This window comes from Gopherus flavomarginatus, chromosome 2 (genome assembly GCF_025201925.1).
Source record: "Gopherus flavomarginatus isolate rGopFla2 chromosome 2, rGopFla2.mat.asm, whole genome shotgun sequence".
NCBI classification, from domain to species: domain Eukaryota; kingdom Metazoa; phylum Chordata; order Testudines; family Testudinidae; genus Gopherus; species Gopherus flavomarginatus.
In genome coordinates this window covers 4,233,598-4,258,062 of record NC_066618.1, presented here as the reverse complement: position 1 = coordinate 4,258,062, position 24,465 = coordinate 4,233,598, and the positions used below count along the sequence as shown (strand labels likewise).

The 24,465-nt window shown below is 53.8% G+C and overlaps 1 protein-coding gene across 1 annotated transcript in view; it reads right to left on the bottom strand.

The window, feature by feature from the left end:
* Positions 1–24,261, bottom strand: part of CSPG5 (chondroitin sulfate proteoglycan 5) — a 34,899-nt gene extending 10,638 nt beyond the window's left edge. The window contains exons 1-3 of the mRNA XM_050942543.1: positions 24,153–24,261; positions 20,983–22,642; positions 5,387–5,575 (exon numbers count right to left, since the gene is read on the bottom strand). Of these exons, the coding sequence (XP_050798500.1) occupies positions 5,387–5,575; positions 20,983–22,642; positions 24,153–24,252 (1,949 nt within the window). The 5' untranslated portion in view covers positions 24,253–24,261. The remainder of the gene's footprint in view (positions 1–5,386; positions 5,576–20,982; positions 22,643–24,152) is intronic.
* Between the last annotated feature and the right edge of the window lie 204 nt (positions 24,262–24,465).

The window sequence follows — 24,465 nt, the reverse complement described above, 5'->3', positions numbered from 1 at the left end:
GACGGCCAGCACCCTTCCCCCTGCCCCCTCGGTGACCTGAGGCCCAGAGGCTGGTGACTGGTGGAATCTGTCCCTCTGGGTTTTCCCCAGAGGCTCCTAGCCCTGGGAATGGACAAAACACCATCTGCTGCTGCCAAGCTAAGAAGCCCCATGCAGAGCAGCAGCTGCTGAGGGCTTTGCAAAGCTCTTTCCCGCGCCTCCCCCGAGGAAGGACAGAAGGGACAACCGCTTTGTGGCTGTGCATTCAGGCAGGGCCCGGGGCCTGGCTCGTTTGCATTTGTGCCTGCGGCGAATGGGAGAAAAGTGCCGCATGCACGTGCTGACATGCAGGCTGGCCCCATGACCCCCAGTCATTCAGGAGGAGAGTCCAAGGCAGTTCCCAGGCTGCACAGAGGGGCAGCCGCTAGGCACCGATCCCAGCAGCTGGGCTTCGTTAGAGCTTGGATTTAGATCTGAAAGGAGCCACTCCAATTTACAGAGGCTCTTTCATCCCACTGAGAATCCCAAGCCCTGAATGGGCACCAGTCAGCCAGCCAGCTCCTCTCGTTCCCTGAGACACCAGGGTCACCCCCACTATGCCACATCCACCCACTTCTGCATCAGGGCCTCATCCAAAAGGGCCACAGAGGGTGGGTGCATCTAAGCATGGAGCCGAGTGCAGGCTGGCAAACATGCATGAGCTTGTGCCATGCTGCGACTTTGTGGACAGTTTCAGAAACCCAGGGGCCAGTCCATCTCTGCTCCTTAATAACCCTGGGCCCCATTGTGCAGAGGCTGGGGTGAGACCCCAAGTGTCCTGGCCAAATTCAAATGGAAGAAATGTAAATCCGCTCCTCTTAATCTCCTCTTGTGTTGCAAGCTGAGAGGTTTGCTCACAAGACTGGGAGCTAGGAAATCGTGAGGATTAAACCTTGCTCTGAAAATGACCCTCTTCATAGCATTAAGGTAAATCATGTCCCCTCAATGCCTCAGTTTCCCCATCTATAAAATGGGAATAATCTTTAACGACCTCAGTGATGGGGGGTTACAAAAATGGTTACTGCCTGGGAAGTGCTCTGAAGATGTAAAGAGTGCTAATGAACCACCAAGGATTGTGATTCACTGGATGGAGAATTCTTCACTGCCGCACTACAGTGTTGTGTCATGTTGTGTGCGCTGTTAACCGCTACCAGGCGTCACTCCAGAGCTGGCTGCATTTCGGAGAGGGCTGAAGTAATTCACATGTCCTGTGTACTGCAGAGTTTGCTGGGCTCTTCGGGACAAAGAACTATCGATGTCTAGCCCTGAGGGAATGCAAGAGAAGAGTCTGCATGATCCTGCAGAGTGCACCCACCACGGAGGGAGGGGGCTTAATGAACAGACAGCGGGGGCTGTGGGGCGCCAGCTGGAGCAATGGGATGAAATTAAGAAAGGGAAAAAATGAGGCCAAGTGTTAGAAGCGAGGCGTGGCTAGCTGGGCTGTGGAATCGGCGCCAAGTGGAGAGAGTTGAGCGCCCCATCGCTTGGGACATTCAAACCAGGCAGTGCAAAGCACTTCCTAATAATAACACTAGGCACTTTACAAACACTAATTAACCATTCGTTAGGGAGCCCTCCTGCCTGGCCCCGAGGGATGGGAATCTAGCTGAGCTTGTCAAGTCCATCACAGGCAGTGGGGATCCTACAAGCCTTTGCAGTCCAGCACTGTGCTGCTTGGGGGTATAATCAGAGGTCAACAAAGCCAACAGATGGATGATCACAGGATGGGGGTGACTCCAGCAGCTAGCTCAGTCTTTTCCTCTCCAGTCTCTTCAGGGCAGAGAGTAACATGCATCTATAGTCTGGGGACGCAAAGGCAAAGCTCAGCTGGGTCTCTCTTGAGGAGCTGGGATGGTTTTGGGAAGGCCGTCTTTCTGCGCTCCAGAACTCACTGGGGCTAGGGAAGCGGTAAGGCTGCCCTATCCCTTTACTCTGCTAACACAAGCTGAGAGCTGCCCCTAAGAGATGCATGACTTGGCACACAGCCCTTTGCCCAAGAGACAAGCACCAAGCAGCAAGGTGGGCTATGGGTCCGAGCCCAACAACATGAGCCAGGAACTCCTGGGTTCTAAGCCCAGCGACGACACGAACTGCTGCTGTGTGCCTCCGTTTCCCCATCTTTAACATTGGGAATCAGAGATCTTAAGGTCGAAGGGCTCATCTTGTCTCATCTCCTGCATAATTTAGACCAGAGAAGTTCAATAACCTCCAACTCCCATGGGGGCCATGAAAATTAATTAGTTAGTGTTTCTAAAGAATGTTAAAGTATTAAAAATGTTGCAGGGTAACAGCGATGATTGACATTTCTATAAAGCCTTGCAGCCCAAGACTTCAAAGTGCCTACTCACTGAAATGCAGCCACCTCTGGGGTGGGTGGCATCAGCTGATGAACAGCACACAGCAACACTACCCAACAGCCTGGCACAAGTCGTGAAGAATACCTTCTCCACTTAATACTGCCAGAGGATTTAGAGAGGCAGAATCTAACTATCCAGACTGGACTCTGACTAGGACACGGGGGGTTATACTCCAACTTTTCCAAAAAATGCCAGGGGATCTTCGATAGTCGCAAATTGTCAGCACCTGTTTCATGGCTCATTCAAAAGATGGCACTTTCCGCAGCATAGCGCCCCCTAGCACCAGACAGGGGCATTGCTTCAGTACTAACAGTGGTAAGAGCACCACCTACTGACTCACCCACACCACTGGGGTTTCTCTGGGAGGTCTCCCACCCAGACTCTGCTTATTGGCAGAGATCTCAGCCTGCTGAGATGGTGACAAACCCAAACCAGAGGGAGTCAGAGACACGTTATGACCCCTTAGGATGACCAGATAGCAACTGTGAAAAAACGGGACAGGGGTGAGGGGTAATAGGCACCTATATAAGAAAAAGTCCCAAAAAACGGGACTGTCTCTTTAAAAACGGGACATCCAGTCACCCTATGACCCCTCCTGCCTGATCCCAATGCCCTTCCTGCTGAGGCTGTTCACACTGAGGGGGAAGAGTCTGCTCCTGTAGCTCGCTCGCTGCTACGCACGTCTGGGATTTCACCCAGGAGATTTACTAGCTGACAAGAATAACAGAGACGGACGAAACTGTTCCAGGTCACCGGCCAGGCAGCCTTCTGCCCAGCGCGGCAGCTCCACACATAACTCAAAGGCTCTGGCAGGGATTCCGCGGGTCTCTGGAGTGTGAAGCTGTGCCAAGCGGGAGCACAATGCTGCGTCTCATGAGGCTGTCCCATTACTCTGCACCTGTACCAACCCAGCCACTTCCTCCTGTGCCATGGGGAATTCCTTGGTGCGTGGATGAATGCACGTTGCACGGGGAAACAGTGCAAGGGCCTGCAGCTGGGGCTGGGGTTCTGGGGCGTTCCCTACATCCTGCTGTCCTACACCATTCCCAGTAGACTCCTGCTGGGCCTGGGGCACTCCCTACACCCTGCTGTGTGACACCATTGTGATGTTGCACACCATATGTTTACGGAAATATGCTTATGAGTGTGAATATAATGTAACTGGAATATGCTTTATGCAAAAAGGTCTCATTACAAAGCTTATCATCTACTGAGTGTGTTCAACCTATTTGTATGAAAGTATCATTCTTGTATCTGAAGCTAGAAATATGAAGGATAACTCTGAAGTCCTATTGTAATTATGCAAAGTGTGGGCCATTAATGGTGGCTTGGAATCTCGATGGCTTCCATAGACCAGGACAACTGGTTGTGAATTGGTTTAGTTACCTGTAAGCCTTCCTGTGTAGTGATGTGGGTAATGAAGAATGAGGTCTTACAGTGACATGTGGCCACATCACAATACTGGAATCCATCTTAAAGCTGGTGCTTTTCCATTTAGGAGGAGGGGTGGGGACCCAGAGAGACAAAAGATTCCCACCTTGGGCCAAAGCTATAAAAGGGGGTGGAACAGAACAAAGGGGGCTGCAGTCATGAGAAATCCCCCTAGTTACTACCTGAGCTGGAACAAGGACTGGACCAGGGGAAAGGATTGGGCCCAGACTAGGAAGCCTAGTCTATGAAAGAAGCTTATTGCAATGTCTCTGAGGATGAGATTTTACCAGTAATCAGTTTCTTAATGTATTAGGCTTAGACTTGCATGTTTTGTTTTATTTTATTTTGCTTGGTAATTTTGTTCTGTTATTACTTGAAACCACTTAAATCCTACTTTTTATACTTAATAAAATCACTTTTGTTTATTAACAAACCCAGAGTAAGTGATTAATACCTGGGGGAGCAAACAGCTGTGCATATCTCTCCATCAGTGTTATAGAGGGCAGACAATTCATGAGTTTACCCTGTATAAGCTTTATACAGAGTAAAATGGATTTATTTGGGATTTGGATCCCATTGGGAACTGGATGTCCGGATGCTGAAGACAGGATCACTTTCTGGGCTGTTTTCGGTTAAGTCTGCCTGTAGTGAAGTGGTGTAGCGCCTCCTGCTGGTTGTCCTGGGAATTAGCTCAATTCCAGCTTGGAGCGCCCTCTGCTGGCCAGTGGTTCACCTGCCTCAGGCCCCCAGTTCAATTATCCTGGGGTTCTGCCCTCTGTAGTAGCCCGCTCTGAGTTTCCCCTCCCAGGGGAACCCCCAACCCTCTGTCCCCACCTTGCCTCAGTGGCTACTGCCAGTCATTATCTCGCCCCCGCTCACTGGGGCAAACCGCAGTCTGTAAAAGGCCACTCATCACTGGCAAGGGGGGTCAGACCAGCTGCCTCCACCTAACTCCATGCTACAGCCTCTGCAACCCCAGTACCTGTTTGGCCTTTAGCAAGGCCCGCAGCCTGGGGATTTGCCAGGCTAGAGCTCCACAGCATCTCTAGCCTTTCCCCAGCCCTGCTCCGTCCCCTGTACCCTGAGCTCCCAGGCAGCCTGGTTCTTCTCCCTCTAAGGCTGGGGAGAGACTGACTCAGCTTTTGGCCTAAAATCGGTGAGCCCTCTTGTTCCACAGTGTCGCCTCCCCAGCTGGCAGGGCCAGGGGGCAGGAATGCCCCCGGGGGTTGGCAGGCAGTCACTCCCCTTGGATACTAGGTAAGTCCCCTTCTGTTTTTCACTGGCATCCCATGGGGTGGCTGGCATGTGCTCAGGTACCCTCCCACTCCCCATGGGTTAGACAAGTGGATGCTCCCCTCCCAGGTTAGCTGCATGGTGCCCTCTTGACCAGCATACTCCCTGTAAGCTAGCAGACAGGTCAGCTCCTGGGGGGCCCCAAGTGGGCATGGTACAAGCTGATTAGCACATGGACCCTGTCCTGTGAGCTGCCAGCTGGGTTCCTTCCCACTACCTCCCGCATCCCGCTGGGCTCTCTCCCTGCCCTCCCCACCGGGCCCCTTCCCGCTCCCAAGGCCGCTCACCTGGTCTTGCGCAGCTTGTTATTCTCAGTCTTGAGCAGGTATAGCTTCTTGGCGAAGAAGACGGTCATCATGAAGAGCAGCAGGACCACGAGTGCCGCCGAGCCCACGGCCACGCACATCACCTGGAAGTCGGTGATGATGGACTCGCAGCGAATTCCCTTGTGCCAGATGTAATCCTGGGTGTTGCACCTGTAACGGGACCCGTCCCACCAGTTAGGGGCCAGCTCAGCAAATGCCACCCAGCAACAGAGCCAGCAGGACATGCTGAGAGCTGGCTCAGCCTGGGGTGGGGGGGTAGGAAAAGGGTTTGCAGGATAAGAGAGGGGCAGTCAAAGCCAATACTGTGGGGGGCTGCCTAGGCACCAGGTCTCTGAGCAGGAGGGGAGAGTCCATCAGCCCACAGCACCCAGGGAGACGGAGACAAGCAGCTGAAGGATTTACAGGCCAGACTATGTGTCTGGCTGGGCTAAGCACAGAGATTACAAGAGGCTGAAGGCTGAGAACACAGAGGACGGTGAGGAATTCTTCAGGGTGTTCCGTGGGGGCCTCCCCAGGAGGAAATAGGATTACACCAAGAAAAGGGGAACCCAGGCTGAGTAACAGGAAATGGTTCCTAGCGGTGGGGCGGATGCCTGCGAAAGTGTTGCCTAGAGCAGAGGAAACGCCTTTATGTAGCCCCTAAGTCCAGCTCCGAGGTGATGCATGGCAGGGGGAGTCATGTGCCCCCCCCCCGCTCCCGATTTAACTGCTTGGCTTATAATATCTGCTGAAGACACTGCCTCACTCTGCTTTTACTTATGCCCCCTACACACATACTCCATAGGTACAGGGTGTCTCTGGACCAGATGTGCCAACCCAGGTGCCTAAAGTCAGGCTTGTCCCTCCACAGTTCGGTCCCTGAAGGAAAGCTGATCACTGGAGTCAATGGAGGCTCTGGTCGCCAAACCCACGTGCCTGGGTCCAGATGAAAATGGCTCACTTGACCAACATCCAAGTTCTGAGAACTGTTGGCCGAAGTCTCCTGGGGTGGGAGAATTTCCTTGCGAGTCACTGATGTGCTGCACCTCCAGACAACTAAAACACAACGATCAAGGCAATAAACCTCGGCATACAGCTTGACGGCCTAGTGGCTTTCATGGCCAATGGATCCCAGACAACACTGCAGGGTTAACCCATACACAGCCGGGGGGCTACAAGCAAGGGATTTGGAAAATGAGGCCACGAGGTCCCAGGAGGCTGTTCTAGATGGCCTGAGCTGCAAAGTAGAAGGCTCAGGAGTGGTACGAGCTGGTACTAGATGGACAGAGGGGGCCAGGGTAGCAGAGAGGGGACATCAATGAAATCAGCTGGAGCACATCCAGGGGAGGCTCTAGACATTTCGCTGCCCCAAGCAGGGTGGCATGCCACGGGAGGCACTCTGCCGGTCGCTGGGAGGGTGGCAGGCGGCTCCGGTGGACCTCTTGCAGGCGTGCCTGCGGAGGGTCCGCTGGTCCCACGGCTTTGGCGGACCGGAGCTGTGGGACCAGCGGATCCTCCGCAGGAACGCCTGCGGGAGGTCCACCGGAGCCGGCTGCCGCCCTCCCGGCGACTGGCAGAGTGCCTCCTGCGGCATGCCGCCCCAAGCACGCGCTTGGCGTGCTGGACCTGGAGCTGCCCCTGAGCACGTCCTTGGAAGGATGCAGACTCAAGGAGGCAGGGTGGAGCCATGTCCTGAAATAAACGGGAGGCCGACGCGGAGTAGTTTAGCGATAATAAATAAAACTGTTCCCTCCTTTAGCACTCTGTGAGGACCTCACAGCATCTTACAAACCTGCAGGAACTGAGCTCGTAGCCCCAACCCCCGTGAGATCTTAGCACCCCCACTGCACACAGAGGAAGCGAGACACACAGAAGTCGCATGGCTTGCCCCAGGGCACACAGCGAGCCTGTGCCAGAGCCTGGCAGAGAACTCAGACAGTCCTGCCTCCTTGGAGAGGGGCTGGGGCAACGCTCTTATGTCCGTGCTTGCTGCACATGCCGGGGCCCAACGAGCTGGGAAAGCTGTGAGGAGTAGGGGCAAAAGGGAGGTCTGGGACAAGAGAGCGAGCACAACCTTGGAGAATGGACTGCAGGGGGCGCTCCTGAACTAGCCAAGGGAGATGCTCTAGGGCTGGGGCTGAGGGGATCAGAGTGCGGGAGGGGGCTCCGGGCTGGGGCAGGGAGTTGGGATGAGGGCTTGGGGGTGGGGCTGGGGATGAGGGGTTTGGGGTGCAGGAGGATCCTCTAGGCTGGGACCGAGGGGTTCGGAGGGTGGGAGGGGGATCAGGGCTGGGGCAGGGGGTTGGGGTGTGGGAGGAGGTCAGGGGTGCAGGCTCCGGTCGGCGCTTACCTCAAGCAGGTCCCAGAAACTGCGGCATGCCCCCCTCTGGCTCCTATGAGGAGGCACAGCCAGGCGGTTCGCACAGAGCCATGGCATGCATGGAGTGGGGCAAGTCCCCAACCCCGCTAGAAGCTTGAGGGCCGGATTAAAAGGTCTGATGGGCCGGACACAGCCCATAGTTTGCCCACCCCTGCTCTAGGGGGCCCAGTAGGTCTCTTCCATTTCCAGCTTCTCTCCTCGGATCCAGTGGCCCAGCAGAAGAGATGTAGGTTCAGATAGGGGAGAACTGAGGCATCGGCAGAGCAGGCAGGAGGAGGGGCTGTCTGAGCACTTCTGGTGCTGTACCAACAGGAGGCTGTGCTGGGCTGGTCACAGGGCAGCTTGCTCCACGCTCACCAGCTCTGTGCCCAACTGTATCCAGCGATCTCAAGCCCCGGCTGGCCCAAGCCCTTGGCTGCCTCATAGTTTACCTCTGAGAAAGCCAGTCAGTCCTAGAGCCGGTCACGTCTCCTTGGGGTGTGGGGAAGTCAGCATCCAGGGATGACACAAACGCTCCCCATCTAAGGAGCAGCCCCCAGAATCCCGGCAGCGATGGGTGGGAATTTCTGCCCTGATTCCTTTGGACACAAGGCCCCAAACCTCTTCTGGACAAAGGGGAAAAGCAGCCCCGCTGACTGGTGAACGAGAAATGTCTAACAGCACAGGAACACCATGCCGCCCGGGGCCGTGGTGAGGAGCTCAGCCAGGACACCAGAGTGCACCCAACAGCCCCCACGCTCCTGGACATGGGCTCTCACCTGTTCTGGAAACCATCTGTCTGTGCCGTGAGCACCTGGACTAAAGGGCCAGGCCTGCGCTGGCAGGGCCTCCGGTGGAGTCATACCACAGATCGATCTCTCAGAGACAGTGTGCCTCAGATGGGCCCCCCGCCCGCCATCCGTGGACTCTAGGGCTGGCCACCTCAACTGCTGTAACCCTCTTCTGTCTGTGCCCACCACATCCCATCCCTAGTCTGTCCAACATGCCACTGCTCCAGCCATGTGAACCCCTCCGTGCCTCTCTCAGCAGCCAGTGAAGCTCCTCGTCCCCCACTGCAAGGTCCTGCCATAATCCTGACCTCTCCCACTGCTCACTCATACCTCCCAACCCTACGCGCTTCCTTGTCCTGTAACCTTACCTTCCTCCCTTCCCCTCCTTTTCCCACCCGGAGCTGCATGGCTTCCATCTCCCGGGCCCAAGCCCCCAGCCTCACCCTCCATGTGCCCTCACTCCACCGCTCCTGTCCTGTGTCTCCGCCCTAGTTGGATGGTCAGTGATTTGGGAGGGGGAATTGTCTCTTCTATGGCTCATGGGGACTGGTCTAACTCATAGAGAACAGGGGTTTCAAAAGCCAGCTGGTAGGTGACCAGAGGAGCTAGCAAAAAGGAGAGGTTTGCAAAGGAATTTAGACAGGGAGCATGAGAGCCAAATACACCTAACAAATATTCCCTAAACTTAGGCCAGTAACATCCCACCCCCAAAAAACAACACCCTGCAAGAGTACAAATAATGCAGGCAGAGTCCAGTGGCAGAGTGGGCAGTATCCAATTTATTGGACTGAATGCAGCATGTCCGGGTACCTGCCCTGTGGGCAGGTGGCGTATGGGGGCCTACAGTACTAGCAGCTCATGGCTCTCAGAGACTGAGGATGGGTTCTTGAGCCCAGAGCAGCTGAACTGGAGGAGCTAAGGGAGATAGAGAGGTACACAGAGGAGACTTTCCAGGGCACAGCAGAGTGGTTCCCCCCTGCCTGACAGCCTCTGTGCTGTTGAGGAGGATGAAAGTCCTGGGGAAGGAGAACATCAACCTGGAGCGGAGAGAAATGATCCCATAGTTGGAACTCTCCTTCCAGCTGACGTCATGGTGTCCTCTCACACTGAGGATTCCCCTGTGGGGGAGGGGACCCCAGTTACTAGGAAGAGACAGGTAATAGTAAGGGGGAATTTGATTATCAGAAATGTAGAGAGTTGGGTTTGTGATGAGCGGGAGAACTGCGTGGTGAATTGCCTGAGGGGTGTGAAGGATGCAGACCTCTTAAGACATCTAGATAGACTTATTTGCAGTGAAGGGGAGCAGCCAGTGGTTGTGGTACATGTAGGTACCGATTACATTGGAGAGAGGTCCTGGAGGCCAAATTTAGGCTGCTAGGTAAGAGAGTAAAGTCCAGGACCTCCATGGTAGAATTCTCTGAGATGCTCCCAGTTCCACACACCGGGCCAGTTAGACAGGCAGAACTGCAGGGTCTCAATGCGTACATGAGGCGATGGTGTTTAGCAGAGGGATTTAGGTTTATTAGGAGCAGGGGAACCTTTTGGGAAAGGAGGAGTCTGTATAGGGAAAGTGGACTCCACCTAAATGGCACCAGACTGCTCGCATGTAAAATTAAAAAGGTCACAAAGGAATTTTTAAACTAAGGGCTGGGGAAAAGCCAACAGGTGCCTAGGAGCACACAGTTCGGACCAAGACATCCCTTAGCGGAGGATCTATTAATGGGGATTCCCTGCATCCTAGTAAAGAGAAGAGGATGGAAGTTGATAAAGTGCAGGTAGCAGCAGAAGAGAAACAGTCAACGAAAGAGAGCCCTATTCAATTACATCACAGGCAGGCAGCCCACAAAATATTGATACACTTTATAAGTGCTTGTAGAAGACTAAATACTAAAATGGGCGAACTAGAGTGCCTGGCATTAAATGTGGTTATTGATATAACAGGCATCACAGAAACTTGGTGGAATGATAATCAATGGGACATGGTAATTCCAGGGTACACAATCTATAGGAATTATGGCACTATGTGTTAAAGAAAGAATAGAGTAAAATATAGTAAAAATCTTAACTGAATCAAACTGTACCACAGAATCTCTATGGAAAGAAATTCCATGCTTGAATAATAAGAATATGGCAGCAGGAATATACTGCTGACCACCTGATTAGGATGGTGATGGTGTTTAGGAAATGCTCAGGGAGGTAAGACAGGCTACAAAAACAGAAATCTCATTAATAATGGGGGATTTCAACTGCACCCATGTTGACTGGGTACATGTCACCTCAGGACAGAATGCAGAGATAAAATTTCTAGACACCATTAATGATGGCTTCTTGGAGCTAGTCCTGGAACTCACAAGGGGAGAGCCAATTCTTGATTTAGTTCTAAGAGGCGCATAGGATCTGATCCAAGGGGTGATGATAACTGAACCACTCAGTAACAGTGACCATAATGTAATTAAATGTAACATCCTTATACGTTAAATCATCCTTAATTAAATTTCCCCTTATTTGGGGAAAATACCAGAGAAACCCGTCACAGCAGCATTTAACTTCAAAAAGGGGAACTGCACAAAAATGAGGACACTAGTTAAATGAAAATTAAAAGGAACAGTCACAAGAGTGAAATGCCTGCAAGCTGCATGGAAACATTTTTCAAACACCATAATAGAGGCTCAAACGAAATGTGTGCCAAAATTAAAAAAAAAAATAAGAGGACAAAAAAATGCCACGATGGCTAAGTGACAGAGAAAAAGAGATGGTTAGAGGCCAAAAGACATCCTTTAAAAAATGGATGTCAAATCCTAGTGAGGAAAATAGAAAAGAGGACAAACTCTGGCAAGTTAAATGGAAAAGAAAAATTTAGCAGGGCAAAAAAAAATTAAAAAAATGGAAGAGCAACTAGCAAAAGACACAAAAACTAACTGCCCAAAAAAACCAAAAAAAACCCTAAGTATACTAGAAGCAGGAAGCTGCCAAACGTTCAGTGGGGCCCCTGGACACTCAAGGGGCTAAAGGAGCACTCAAGGAAGACAAGACCACTAGCTGTAGAGAAGCAAAATGAATTATTTGCATCTGACTTCACTGCAGAGGATGTGAGGGAGATTCCCTCACCTGAGCCATTCTATTTAGGTGACAAATCTGAGGACTGTCCCAGATTGAGGTGTCAATAGAGAAGATTTTGGAACAAATTGATAAATTAAGTCACCAGGATCAGATGGTATTCACTCAAGTGTTCTGAAGGAACTAAACTATGAAATTGCAGAACTATTAACCATGGTATGCCCTATTGCTAATGTGACGCCATTTTAAAACAAGCTCCAGAGGCGATCCTGACAATTACAGGCTGATAAGCCTAACTTCAATACCAGACAAACTGGCTGAAACTAGTATCAGACACATAGATGAACACGATACGCTGAGGAAGAGTCAACATTGTTTTCATAAAGGGAAATCATGCCTCATCAATCTATTGGAATTTTTGGAGGGGGTCAAACAAACACGTGGACAAGGGGGATCCAGTGGATATAGTGTACTTGACCTTTAGAAAGCCTTTGACAAGGCCCCTCATCAAAGGCTCTTAAGCAAAATAAGGAGTCATGGGGAAAGAGGGAAGGTCCTTTCATGAATAAATAACTGGTTAAAATATAGGAAACAAAGGGCAGGAATAAATGGTCAGTTATAAACGGAAAGAGGCAAATAGTGGTACCCTCCAGGGGTCTGTGCTGGGACCAGGGCTGTTCAACATATTCATAAATGAGCTGGAAAAAGGGGTAAACAGTGAGGTGGCAAAATTTGCAGAGGATACAAAATTACTCAAGATAGTTAAGTCCAAAGCTGACTGCAAAGAGTTACAAAAGAATCTCACAAAACTGGGTGATTTGGCAAGAAAATGGCAGATGAAATTCAATGTTGATAAATGCAAAGTGATGCACATTGGAAAACATAATCCTAACTATATATACAAAATGATGGGGTGTAAATTAGCTGTTATCATTCAACAAAGAGATCTTGAAGTCATTGTGGATAGTTCTCTGAAAACATCTGCTCAGTGTGCTGAGGTAGTCAAAAAAGCGAACAGAATGTTGGGAACCATTAAGAAAGAGATAGATAATAAGACAGAAAATATAATGCCCCTATATAAATTCATGGTACGCCCACATCTTGAACACTGTGTGCAGTTCAGGTCGCCCCATCTCAAAAAAGACCATATTAGAACTGGACAAAGGACGGAGAAGGGCAACAGAAATTATTAGGAGTATGGAACAGCTTTCATGTGAAGAGAGATTAAACAGACTGGGACTGTTCACTGTAAGAAAAGAGACGACTAAGGGGGAATGTGACAGAGATCTACAAAATCATGAATGTTGTGAAGAAAGTGACTAAGCAAATGTGATTTAACCCTTTACATAACACTAGAACCAGGGATCACCCAATGAAACTAATAGGCAGCAGCTTTAAAACGAACAAAAGGAAGTATTTCTTCACACAACGCACAGTCGCCCTGTGGAACGCATTGCCAGGGCATGTTGTGAAGGCCAAAGTATAACAAGGTTCAAAAAAGAACTAGATAAATTCATGGAGGACGGGTCCATCAATAGCTATTAGTCAAGATGGTCAGGGATGGAACCCCATGCTGGGTGCCCCTAAACCTCTGACTGCCAGAAGCCAGGAGTGGGTGACAGGGGAGGGATCCCTCGATAATTGCTCTAGTCTGTTCATTCCCAAGCAGCTGGCACTGGCCACTGTCAGAAGACTAGATGGACCTTTGGTCTGACCCAGGATGGCTGCTCTTATGTTCTTAAGTCCCATTGACTTCAACGGGGCTACTCATAGACTAAGTCCGAATCCAGTCATCTGCATGTGAACTGGTGGGACTACTGAAATGGATACGCTCATGAACGGGATCCTCTGACCAGGTGTCCTGTGAAAGCAAATGACTGGACTCAGAAACCCAGGAGATCCTGTCTAGTCCTATGCTCCTAAACAAATTACCACCCCAGCATGCACATACACACCCACTTTTTGATCACAACAGGGAAGACCCCTGGTAATGACGACATTCTATAGGATCCTACAGTTATAGTCCTAGGCTCTGCGTGACCCTCCCTGCAAGCTGCAGTGCCTGGGACCGGGCCTGTAGAATCCTAAAGCATCGTTCTAGATGAGAGAAGCTGCTCCAGTACATGACCCTCCAGGTCGGTTCCGCTACGGATCTGCAGTCGCTCTCCATCCCCTATGGAGTCTGGCCTTGGTCACTAGGTTTCTCCCCTTCGCTCTCACTTGGAACTGGAATCAGTTTGGCTCCTCTGCTTAGGCAAAACAAACCCCTCTGCACGGGCCCCGGGGCTCATCCTGCTCATTTTCCACTTAAGCCTGTGGGGCACGCCATGTGCTCTGGCATGTACACGCACAACTCTGCGGAGGGCGCCAGTGCCTGCGCTGTGCAGAAAAGGGATCTCTGGCCATTGCATTTGGGTGTGTCCCACCAATATGAAGAACAGTTTGGGCTCAGAGTAGTTGGAGGGTTTTTTGCGTTAGTTCTGGAGTCAGTACATAGGACCCAGAGGCTGTTTCCCACACTGGATTCTAACGATCATACAGGGGACGAGGGAGCTTGACTGAGATTTGGTGCCTTGTTTCTTCAATAAACCTTACAGAGCATGGCTGAGCCATGTGCTGGTGTCAGGATCGGTCTGGAGGCCCTTTCGTTCCTCTACTGTAATAACCCCTCGAGTGCTCTCGCAGGCTACAAGATCAGGTGTGTTCTATTATTGGCCTCACCACTGTGTTTCATGTGGTGCAGCTTTTCTATGAGTGACCGCACTGATGCTGGGAACATTGATGGCAATTATATAAGTGAACAGCCAGGTTTGGGAACACAATGCAGTGGCTTTGGAGTTTGAAGTAGCAGGAGTTGCTTCGACCTGCAGTTATAACTTGACATTAGCCTGGGCTGAAAAAATGAGTTGCCGAGCCAGGGTTGCCACAGATAGGGCTGGGCTATGCTGTGGGCACAGCCTGTGGCTGGAGCCCAGGCAACATCCTCCCGCATTACATGTCTCCCCACACACGTCAAACATCTCACTGGGGCTGTTGGGAGATCAGCTCTGCTGTGCCCCAGGTCACACTGTGGAAAACCTCCTCCAGCTCAGCCACATGGGGACCAATCGGACTTGCCTCTGATCTAGTGCTGGGAGGCAAGGGAAGCTTTCCCTGGCAGGGGTGCCCCTGCCACATCGCGCCACCTGTCCAGGTCCTCATCTGGCCCTTGTTGGTAGCAACCGAGACCCTCATGCTCGTTAGTGGATTTTCTCCTCACTGCCCCCCAGGAGGGAGGGAAGCATCATCCCCACTTCACAGTGAGTTGAGGCCCAGGGCAGAGGAAGTCACTTGGCCAAGGTCACACAGGGAATCTCTGGCTGAATCAGGAATCGAACCCTGGCTCCCGAGGCCCCGTCTGGCATCCAATCCAGTAGGCCATCCGTCTGCCTCAGAGAGCACTGTGCTGGATGAGGGTATGCCCAACCTCTGCCTGAGGCTCACCCCTGATAAATCACAAACCCTTAAGGCACAGGCTGCATGTCCAGTCAGGCAATGACCCAGCACGTCAGCCCATTATTACTGAGATTTCTGGTTTTGTAGCCTGTCTTACCTCCCTGAGCATTTCCTAAAAAAACTCTAGTGCCGCCGGTGAAGTGAAATATCAGGACAAATTGTGTCCCGACCAAACATTGGTCAGGACATGGGACAACCACCTAAATATTGGGATGGTCCCGATTTTACGGGACGTCTGGTCACCCTACCTCTACCCAGGAGTCCACTCACATTCACCAGATAACATTCCATTCTCTTTGTCTCTAAATTCATATACAATGGGGCCTCTCACATCTGCACACAGGGCACATGTACATTGTGTGTGTCATACGAAGCACGCTTGTCCTCCCCATGTGCACCAGGTACACGCTGTACATTACACAGGTGTCCTCCTCCCAGTGCACATGGGGTACATGCCATTCGTACACATGGCCTTCCCTTGTGCACATGGGGTACATACTGAACGTTACACACATGGCATCCTCCTTAGCACATGGGACATATGTTGTATGTTACATATGTGGCTTTGTACATGGCATACCTTACACATTCCCTGTGCACACGGAATACATGGCATACATTACACCAGGGGTCAACAACCTGCAGCACGTGTGCTAAAGGTGGTACGTGAGCTGATTTGTAGTGGCACTCTGCTGCTAGCCGGGGTCCCAGCCACCGGCCCCACTCAGCCTACTGCCGGCCTGGATGGACAGAACCCCGGGCCAGCAGCGGGCTGAGCGGGGCTGGCAGCCAGGACCCCGGCTGGCAGGAGCTGGCGGATGGAACCCCAGATCGCAGCGGGCTGAGCGGCTCAACGCGCTGCTGGTCTGGGGTTCCGTCTGTCGCCCCCACTGCTGGTCTGTGATTCCATTCGCTGGGCCCTGACAGCCAGGGTCCTGCCATCGGCCCCGCTCAGCCCACTTCCAGTCTGGGGTTCAATCCGCCGGCCCCTGTAGATGTAAAACATATTACTGGCATGCGAAACCTTAAATTACAGTAACTAAATGAAGCCTTGGCACCCCACTTCTCAAAGGTTGCCGCCCCCTGCATTACACACATGGCCTCCCCCTGTGCACAAGGGATACATGGCATATATTACATGCATGGCCTCCTCCTGTGCACACAGGGAATATGGCAGTGGTCCATCAATGGCCAGCCCTGGCTTTCCTGCAGCACAATCTGCCAGTGCCGATTAGAGACACGAGAGCATCACAGTGCACATCTCAGCAGAGTGGCACTGACCTAATTCCTACTCCGCTAAGCCCAGGCAGCGCTGCGGGGGCAGGGAGGGATGGGGAAATCCTTCCCCCTCGCCATCCTTGCCCTGCCGGCACTCAGGACCTGGCCTGCCCTCTCGATTACTAAGGATAGAACCGGCTGCCCCAGCCACAGGGGGCTGGGCCAGGATCCATGCTCCTGGAGGGCTTCTGTGGGAGCAGCAAAGGGAGCAGAGGAGCTCTGGGGCTTGGCACTCACCAGCTCCTTCCCAGCGTCACCCAGAGTTCAGCTCAGTCCCCAAACGAGCGTTGTCAATGAGGTCTGAGCGGGGAGCACGAGAGGGGTGGAAAAGGCCAGTCGCCAGCAGGCATCTCCTTCCTTCTGGATGATGCAGCCTGACGGGGGAGAGGGGCCTTCTTCTGCCCCATCCCCCTGCCAGACACTGCAGCTCCACAGAGGGATGGTACTGCAGAGGCCAGGGAGAAGCAAAGATAGGGTGGGGAACGGGGAGAAGGAGCCCCCTGGAGCCAGCTAGCAGAGCTGGGTGGATATCAGCAGCCATGGGGTCAGGAGAAGAGGGAGTCGTGTGATTATCAGATGCGAGGGGACCCAGTGTAGCCACACACCCTGCTCTGAGAGGCCAAGAGCTGTCTGCATGTAGTGTGCCACCCCGAACAGCCTCCGGCACCACCGCTTGCAGGCCAGCCCCACCAGGCACAGGCTGGCGGAGCTCCAGTGGCTCACCCGGAGAGACCCGGGGAGATTCCTGCCCACAGGGATCATGGTCAGTGACTCCAGAACCCCAGGAGCCAAGCAGGGAAGGGAAAAGAAATTCCCCCCAGCCAGGTGCCACAGAACATCGGCAACAGGCGTGCCTGGGAAAACACCAATTGTTGTACTGCTGCTGACTGCAGATAGTAGCTGATCCCCTTCAAATCAGAGCTTGAAAGAGAGGCACTGAGACGGGGGAAGGGGGAGAGAGGAAAGGCAGAGGGCAAGAGACAGAGAAGGGAGGGAAACGTGAAAGAGATAGAGATAGAGGGAGTTAAATTAGTGCTATTAAGCATTATTACTGACAGCTTCATTCGCATTTGCCCTAGAACTGTGGTGCTCAGATCACACAGTGATCGGTGCTAATACAAAAACGACAGAGTAGGAGGGGCTGGACAGATGGACGGACAGACAGACCGATAGGGTTTACCTGGCACAATACAAATTCCTCCTGGTATTTCCTAAGCCTGGACAGACACCCAGTTTCCCCTGCGCTCAGCCATAGCCACTAAGCACCTGCTACTGTGGCAGCCCCATGGTAGCTGCTGTAACTAACCCACTTCTGAAGGCAGAGATCAGCCTGGCCATGAGCAAAATGCCCAGGGGGTTAAAGAGCAGGCGGGGCGGTGCAGCAGGCTGTGATACTGTTCATGAGGTCGGGATGTGGCTCTGCCCCTCATGGGTCCTGGGTCACCCCAATCTTGTGGCTTGGAGGCTCTATCACTCCCCACCCTCACCAAAAGACACAGGGCAATTCAATAATAGATCTCACCTTGACAGACAAAGAGGAACAGATCACAGAACTAAAAATTCATGGTGGGTTACATAGAAGTGATCACAACTTGATCACATTTATAACGCGCAAACAGAATAAAGTCCAAACCAGTGACATATACACATGTGGGGCTTCAAAAGGGCCAACGTCATAACACCGAAAACAATCATTAGCCACATCAGCTGGGAGGAAGAACGTAATCAGCAAAATGTGAACGATAATTGGGAACGGTTTGAGAACGCTTTACTGGATGCTCAAAAAGCCACAAGCCCACAACAGACGATGAAGCATTGGCTAAAAAGACGACCTGACATAGCGGGGAAGTGGAAGCAGTTTTTAACTCAAGCCTGGAGGGCTTTCTAAAGATCTGCTCTAGGAACTATTCGGGGGGAGTTCACTGGCCGGCAGCATACAGGAGGTCAGACTCTATGATTGCAGTGGTCCCTTTTGGCCTTGGAATGGATGGCTCTATGAACATGTCCTCCACACACCACGCTGGCTTCTCACAGAACCTCAAGCCTAGATCCAGGTCTCGATCCTTATCTTCAAAGAGCTCCCTGGCCTGGGCCCAGCATATCAAAAGAGCCTAAGGCGCTGAGATTTCGGGCCACGGTCGACAGCTCTGCTCCTCAGGCACCAAACGGCCACAGATCATCTGTGTGAGAGACAGAGCTCGTGCCAGGGCTGGGCCGAGCATGTGGAACCAACTAAAGGCCACCACAAACCTCCTCCCAGAGAGGCAGGCAGCCAGTCACCCTGCTCCAACCAGTCCTTCTCTATATAAACACAGAGCAGTGTGAACACCACCCTGCCAAAACACACAATTCTCTGCTGCGAGAGAGGATGAGATAGAGCAAACTGCACAGGACAGAGGTTGGTCATGTCGCTTATTGCCCCACCGGAAAGGACTCAGAAGCTATGGTGCTGAACACGGAATAAGGAAGAGAAGAGAAGACACCTGAAAATTCCCTCAAAGAAAGCCCCTATCTGACAGCACCAGTGAGCTGGGACAGCAGCCCTGCTAATCCATGACCCCTCTGGACAACCCGCTCCATGCAGAGCCCAACAGAAATGCAACCCAAGAGCACTTGCACTGGGCTGTTCTGTCATCTGAGCTCCCGTCCCGCTGGGAGCAGAACCATGCTAGCTCCTGCCCGGGTGGGGGCAGGGCCGGAGCAAGGATGTTTCGCGCCCTAGGAGAAACTTCCACCTTGCGCTCCCCCCCACGCTCCCACTCTGAGGCGCTCCCCCCCCCGAGGCAGCTCCCTCCCCCGCCCTGAGGCGTCCCCTCCCGCGGCAGCTCCCCACCCCCTACCCTGAGGCACTCCCCCCAGCTCCATCTCCACCCCAAGCACGCCGTCGCTGCTTCACTTCGCCCGCCTCCCAGGCTTGCAGCGCCAATCAGCTTAGGTGAAGCAGCCACGGCGTGGTCGGGGAGGAGGCAGGGCAGGGGTGAGCTGGGGTGGGGAGTTCCCCTGCATCTGCCCCCCCCTTACTTGCTGCAGGTGGCCCTCCCCTCGCTCCCCTGCCCCAGCTCCCTCTGCCTAAATGCTGGCAGTGACTGGGGCGGCCAAAGATCCGGCCGCCGCGGTCGCTGTCGAAGAACATGGCGCCCCCAAATCCTAGCGCCCTCGGCAACCGCCTGGATCACCTAAATGGTTGCACCAGCCCTGGGGGCGGGGGCTGTAATGGCAGCTCCCAGTGCATCCATCACCACGCACAAGGCAGTACCCAGCACTTCCCTGCATTACACACGAGGCGGGAGGGACGGTGCATTCAGGAAGAACGAATCAAATGCTAAAACTCTCTGGAAATTAAATCACCTCTCATGTCTACAAAACTGTCTGGCGATACCTGCAACTTCGCTCTGGCAGGTCCCCCCCGTCCCTCCCCCTGATGGCTGCACCTCAGAGGCCATCCACACCCCTGCCCTCCCCTTCTCTCACCTCAGTGATTGCATCTCTCTTCTCTTTGCCCCCCTCTGCCCCAATCTCCACACTCCAGCATCCAAGGGTCAAAACTTCCATCACAATGGGAACATATCAATATATGCAGGCAGTGGGGTTCGGATCTCACAATGGAGTTACTCCAGATTTACACGAGAGTGCCTAAGGGGAAGGATGGCCCAGTGGTTAGGACCCTAGTCTAGGACTTGAGAAACTGGTGTTCCATTCCCTGCTCTGACACAGATTTCCAGTGTCCCCTTGGACAAGTCACTTAACCACTCTGTGTCTCAGTTTCCCATCTGTACCACGTGGGTAACAGCACTGACCTTTTTCGCAGGGGGGTTGTGAGCCTGGGAGATGATCAGGCAGGCTGGTAATGGCTAGCTTAAGTAGGGAGCAGAAGCAGACTCAAGCATGCTCAGATAACAACAGCAATTAAAACCTTTCATATATTTTCTCCCATCAAATGCCACCTGCCTCTCTGTGCCATGGTCTCTACGTTCCTCAGAGAGAATATTAACTGGAGGCTGCCATGCTGGTCCCAAGCAGGCCTTATTTTTGCTGGTGCCTCTTCCCTCTCTCAACTTTTGATCAGCCGGCTTAAGTCACCCAACACGATCTACCTCTCTGAGACTACAGGAGGGTGACGGCAATCGAGGGGAGCTTGCTTCAGGGGAAAACACTCGCTATAATTTAATAAACCGGAGCTTTGAATACTTGAGATATAGTAGGGCGAATACTGCCCATGCAGCCTCCCAGTTTGGTCCAGGATGTCTCGAACTGTGTCATGCATTTTGGTCCAAAATCTAGAGAACTGGTGACACTAATCTCTTCTCCTCTGCACACTGGAACAGCCTCTTCCTGCCTCCATTCGAATCGCAGCTGAAAACGCTTCCATTCTCCCCTGAGCTTGGCCTGTTAAACCCCGCACCCCTCCCCGATCATAACCTGCCTGCACGACCTGCCACTGCACAGCCTGATTCTGGGAGGCATTCGGGGGATGCGGTTTGCATGGGAGACCCTCCCCAGAGAATATTGTTGCATGGTAAGTTTTGGACCTCCCACCACACTAGTCCCTTTCGGGCCTGGCTCAGGCACCTCCTCGCAGCCCAGGTGTTGGTGCTTACCTGCAGAAAGCGCCCAGGCCCTCCACGAGGTAGCACTGGCCCCCGTTGTGGCAGTAGCTGGGGAAGATGTCACACACGGACTTGCAGGAGTTATTATGCCTGACGTAGCCACTCCTGCACTCGGTCCCGTTCTCGCCACCAGGTCCCGCCGCCATGGCCGACTGGCTCAGGTCCTTGCTGGTCTCTGCTGGGCGAGGTCTGGAGGTGGCATCACCCCCAGAGACGATGAAGGTCTGCAGCGGGGGGATGACGTAACGGCGGCTGGTGGGCTCGGCCTGCTGCACTGTGGTCTGGATCTTGGGCGTGAGCGGGGTAGGCAGCTTGGAGTTCTCTTCCTCCAGGTCCCTGGCCAGCCCACCACCCCCATCCTCCTCCTCTTCCTCCTCATCCAGCTCATCATCTTCACCATCCTCATCCCCGTCCGTGTAGAAGGAGGTGGTGGGGTAGAAGTCAGACTCGTCGAAGGGCGTGAAGTCGTCGTAGAGCTCGTGAATGGCCCAGGACGTCGTCTTGTCATCCAGTTTCCTCTTGGGGGAGTCTGCTCCCCCCGGGCCCCTGGCAGGGAAATCCTCCAGGCCCCCACCCCTGCCTTGGCTCTCCCCACCAAAGAGGTCGTAGTAGTCGATGTCGATGATCTCGGAGACCGACTGAGCTGAGGGAGGCTCGGGGGTCTTGAGAGCATTGACAGGGGTCGTGATGGCCAACTGGGGCCCCGGGGACACTTCAGTATTGAGCCAGGTTAGATCAGTGTGGCCTAGAGCCCCCTGGGCCGGGGAGCTGCTGGACGACGCCAGCCACAGGTCCAGGGGCTCCTCCTTCTGGGCTGAGTCCTGTGCCAGCCCTGCGCTGCTCTGCATCTGGGTGCCCAGCTCAGGGGCACGGCCATCCGGGGTGGGGGGCTGCAGCACCACTTCCCTGAAGGCCTCCAGCAGCAGGTCCATCTTGGGTGAATCAGAGCTGAGGCCGGGTCCTACTGATGAGCTGGCTGCGCCCGCCATCTCCATGGGGACCCGGTAGGCAGGCGGGGTGACCATGAGCTCCACGAAAGCTCCCGGGTTCCACACATTGCCCGGAGAGGCTCTGGCAGGCTGGTCTCCGCTCCCAGCCTCCTCCTGGCTCTCAGGGACAAGGGCAGTGCTCTCCGGCGCTCCCTTTGTGTCACTTAATGCCAAAACAATGGCCTCTCCATTCACAGGCCAAGCCACACTAGTCACGGCTGAAGAGGCTTCCATGGCCCCCTCATTGTCCTTAGCCAACAAAGGCTTCGGGGGCCAGGCACTCTGGCTGTCAACCCCCCTGGGGCATCCCAAACAGAGCGATGATTCATTGCTCTCCTCGCTAATCCCGCCAAGATAATACCGTACAGAGATCCCTGCTCCAGGAAGGCTGCTGACTTGGTCGGAAGCTGCAGCAGCTGTGCCTACGCCTTCTGCTGCCAGCCCGGGGAGATCAGCAGGTGTCTTTCTCCAGGATTCCTTCACTCTGGCTGCCTCTGAGGGCTCCACTGTGTAGCTATTTCCCCCTGCCCCAGTGACATTTCTCAGGAGCTCTCCGCTCTTGGGGTCCTGTTCCCTTCCACTGTCCGGGGGTGACGGAGGGGCCTCCCAGACAGCCCCCGGGGCATCTGTGGTGTTCTGGTGCTCTGGGGACCTTTTGGACGCTAGAGAGTAAATTACACAGGAAAGAAAAAGCGTCAGGCTGTGCTTTAAAGCCAGGTCTGCAAATCACAAGGAGGAATGCGCTGCTCTGTGTGTGTGTCTGTGCTCTGCATGTACATGGCAAATAAACCAGCACCTCTGCATGCCCAAAGGGTACTCCCCGCCCACCGGGGCAAATGTTCATGGCATCATTTTGAAACAAATCATTGTTTTCATAACAACAGACACCCCGGTAAAAATAGCGTCTGCATTTGCTAAATTAAGCCCTCGTCTGCGCTCAATCTCTCTCCTACACTCCCCACTCACACACACGCTCTATCTCTTTGATTCATGGTTCCCCCCCCCCCCCACATTTCAAGTGTAGTAAAGTAGCATCAGCTGCAGGGAATAAAATAGGAAAGTTTGTTCCAATTCCATCCCCTCCCCACTCCGGCTTCATTTTTCCATTCCTGCCTGGGTGTTCCCCCTAGTCTAACCCAAATCCCTGCCTGTCTCCCTAGAACGCTGCTGAAGAGGAGATCCCCTCTCTGCACAGGCAGCCAATAGGAACTGGGGGAGTGGGTGTATTTTGGGGGGTTACCCCGGCATGTGAACCTTTGCAGGACTGGTGAAAGCAGGCAGCAGTCTAATCTCTGCCCTCCTGGCTGTTATCATCATAGGGACCATTCACGCCTTTCATGCAGCTACTACTGAAAAATACACAATTAGAATCGTGCTCCTATCGCCGTTTTCACTGGAGGAAGGGGACAGAAGGGACTTATTTCCCAAGGCCGAAGGCCCCTGAAACCGAATTCACTGGGTCACGGAGACGTGAGCTGTATCACAGATTCTCAAGCCAGAAGGGACCGCTGTGATCATGTAGCCCCCCGCAACATAGCGCCAGCCAGAGAACTGCCCTCCAAATCACTCCTGGAGTCCCTCTGCTAGGGAAAAACCATCCTGTCGTGGGTGATAGAGGCTCCACCATCACCCTGGGGAAATGCTCCGCTGGGATGGGGCTCTGATTGTGTGTCTTGCTGCGCTTAAAAAGAAAAAAATCCTTCCAAAATAAACCAGGGTCCTGATTCTTTTTTGGGGGGTGGAGGGGAAGGTAAGAGGGGAAATGCGCCCAGTACAACCCCAATGTCCCTCTACCGCATCCCCCCACCCCACATCCTACAGGTCGCACATGCACTATGGCCAAGGGGGGGACCCCCCACCTTCGTCCCCCTCCCCCCACACATGCTCCATGGCTGAGAGGGACCCCCCCACATTCTTCCCACACACACAACATAGCCGAGGGGGGAGGGACCCCCCATCATGGCCAGAGGGAAGGGGGATGTCCCCCCACATTCTCCCCTCCCTTTTTACAATACAAAACAGCGATGTTTGCAGTATCGGCTCCATTTCTGGGGGCCCCCCGCCCCAGCTCGGCGTGGCCGTGCGGCATCCCTGCACGGAGCGAGGCTCAGGACGAGGAAGGATCCCCGGGGAATGAAACGCACCCCCAGACTCCCCCCCGCGGGTACCTACCGGGAGCAGCCCCCGGGCCGGCGGCGAGGATCAGGGCGAGGGTCAGCAGCAGGGCAGGTCTCCGGCAGGGACCCCCGGCGGCACCGGCAGCGCTGCCCATTGTGGCATTGGCGAAATCACCCCCCTGCGCCCCCCCCCCGGCTCGACGCTTCTCCTCCTCCCACCCCGACGGCGCCCGGCTCAGCCCCCGACGCGCAGCAGCCGCATGGCCCGGCCCGGCCGGCGGTGGGTGGGGGGCGGCCGCGGGCTCCCCGCTTTGCCCGGCTCCAGCGCCGCCTGCACTGGCGGAGCCCAGCCCGCTGCACCGCCCTGG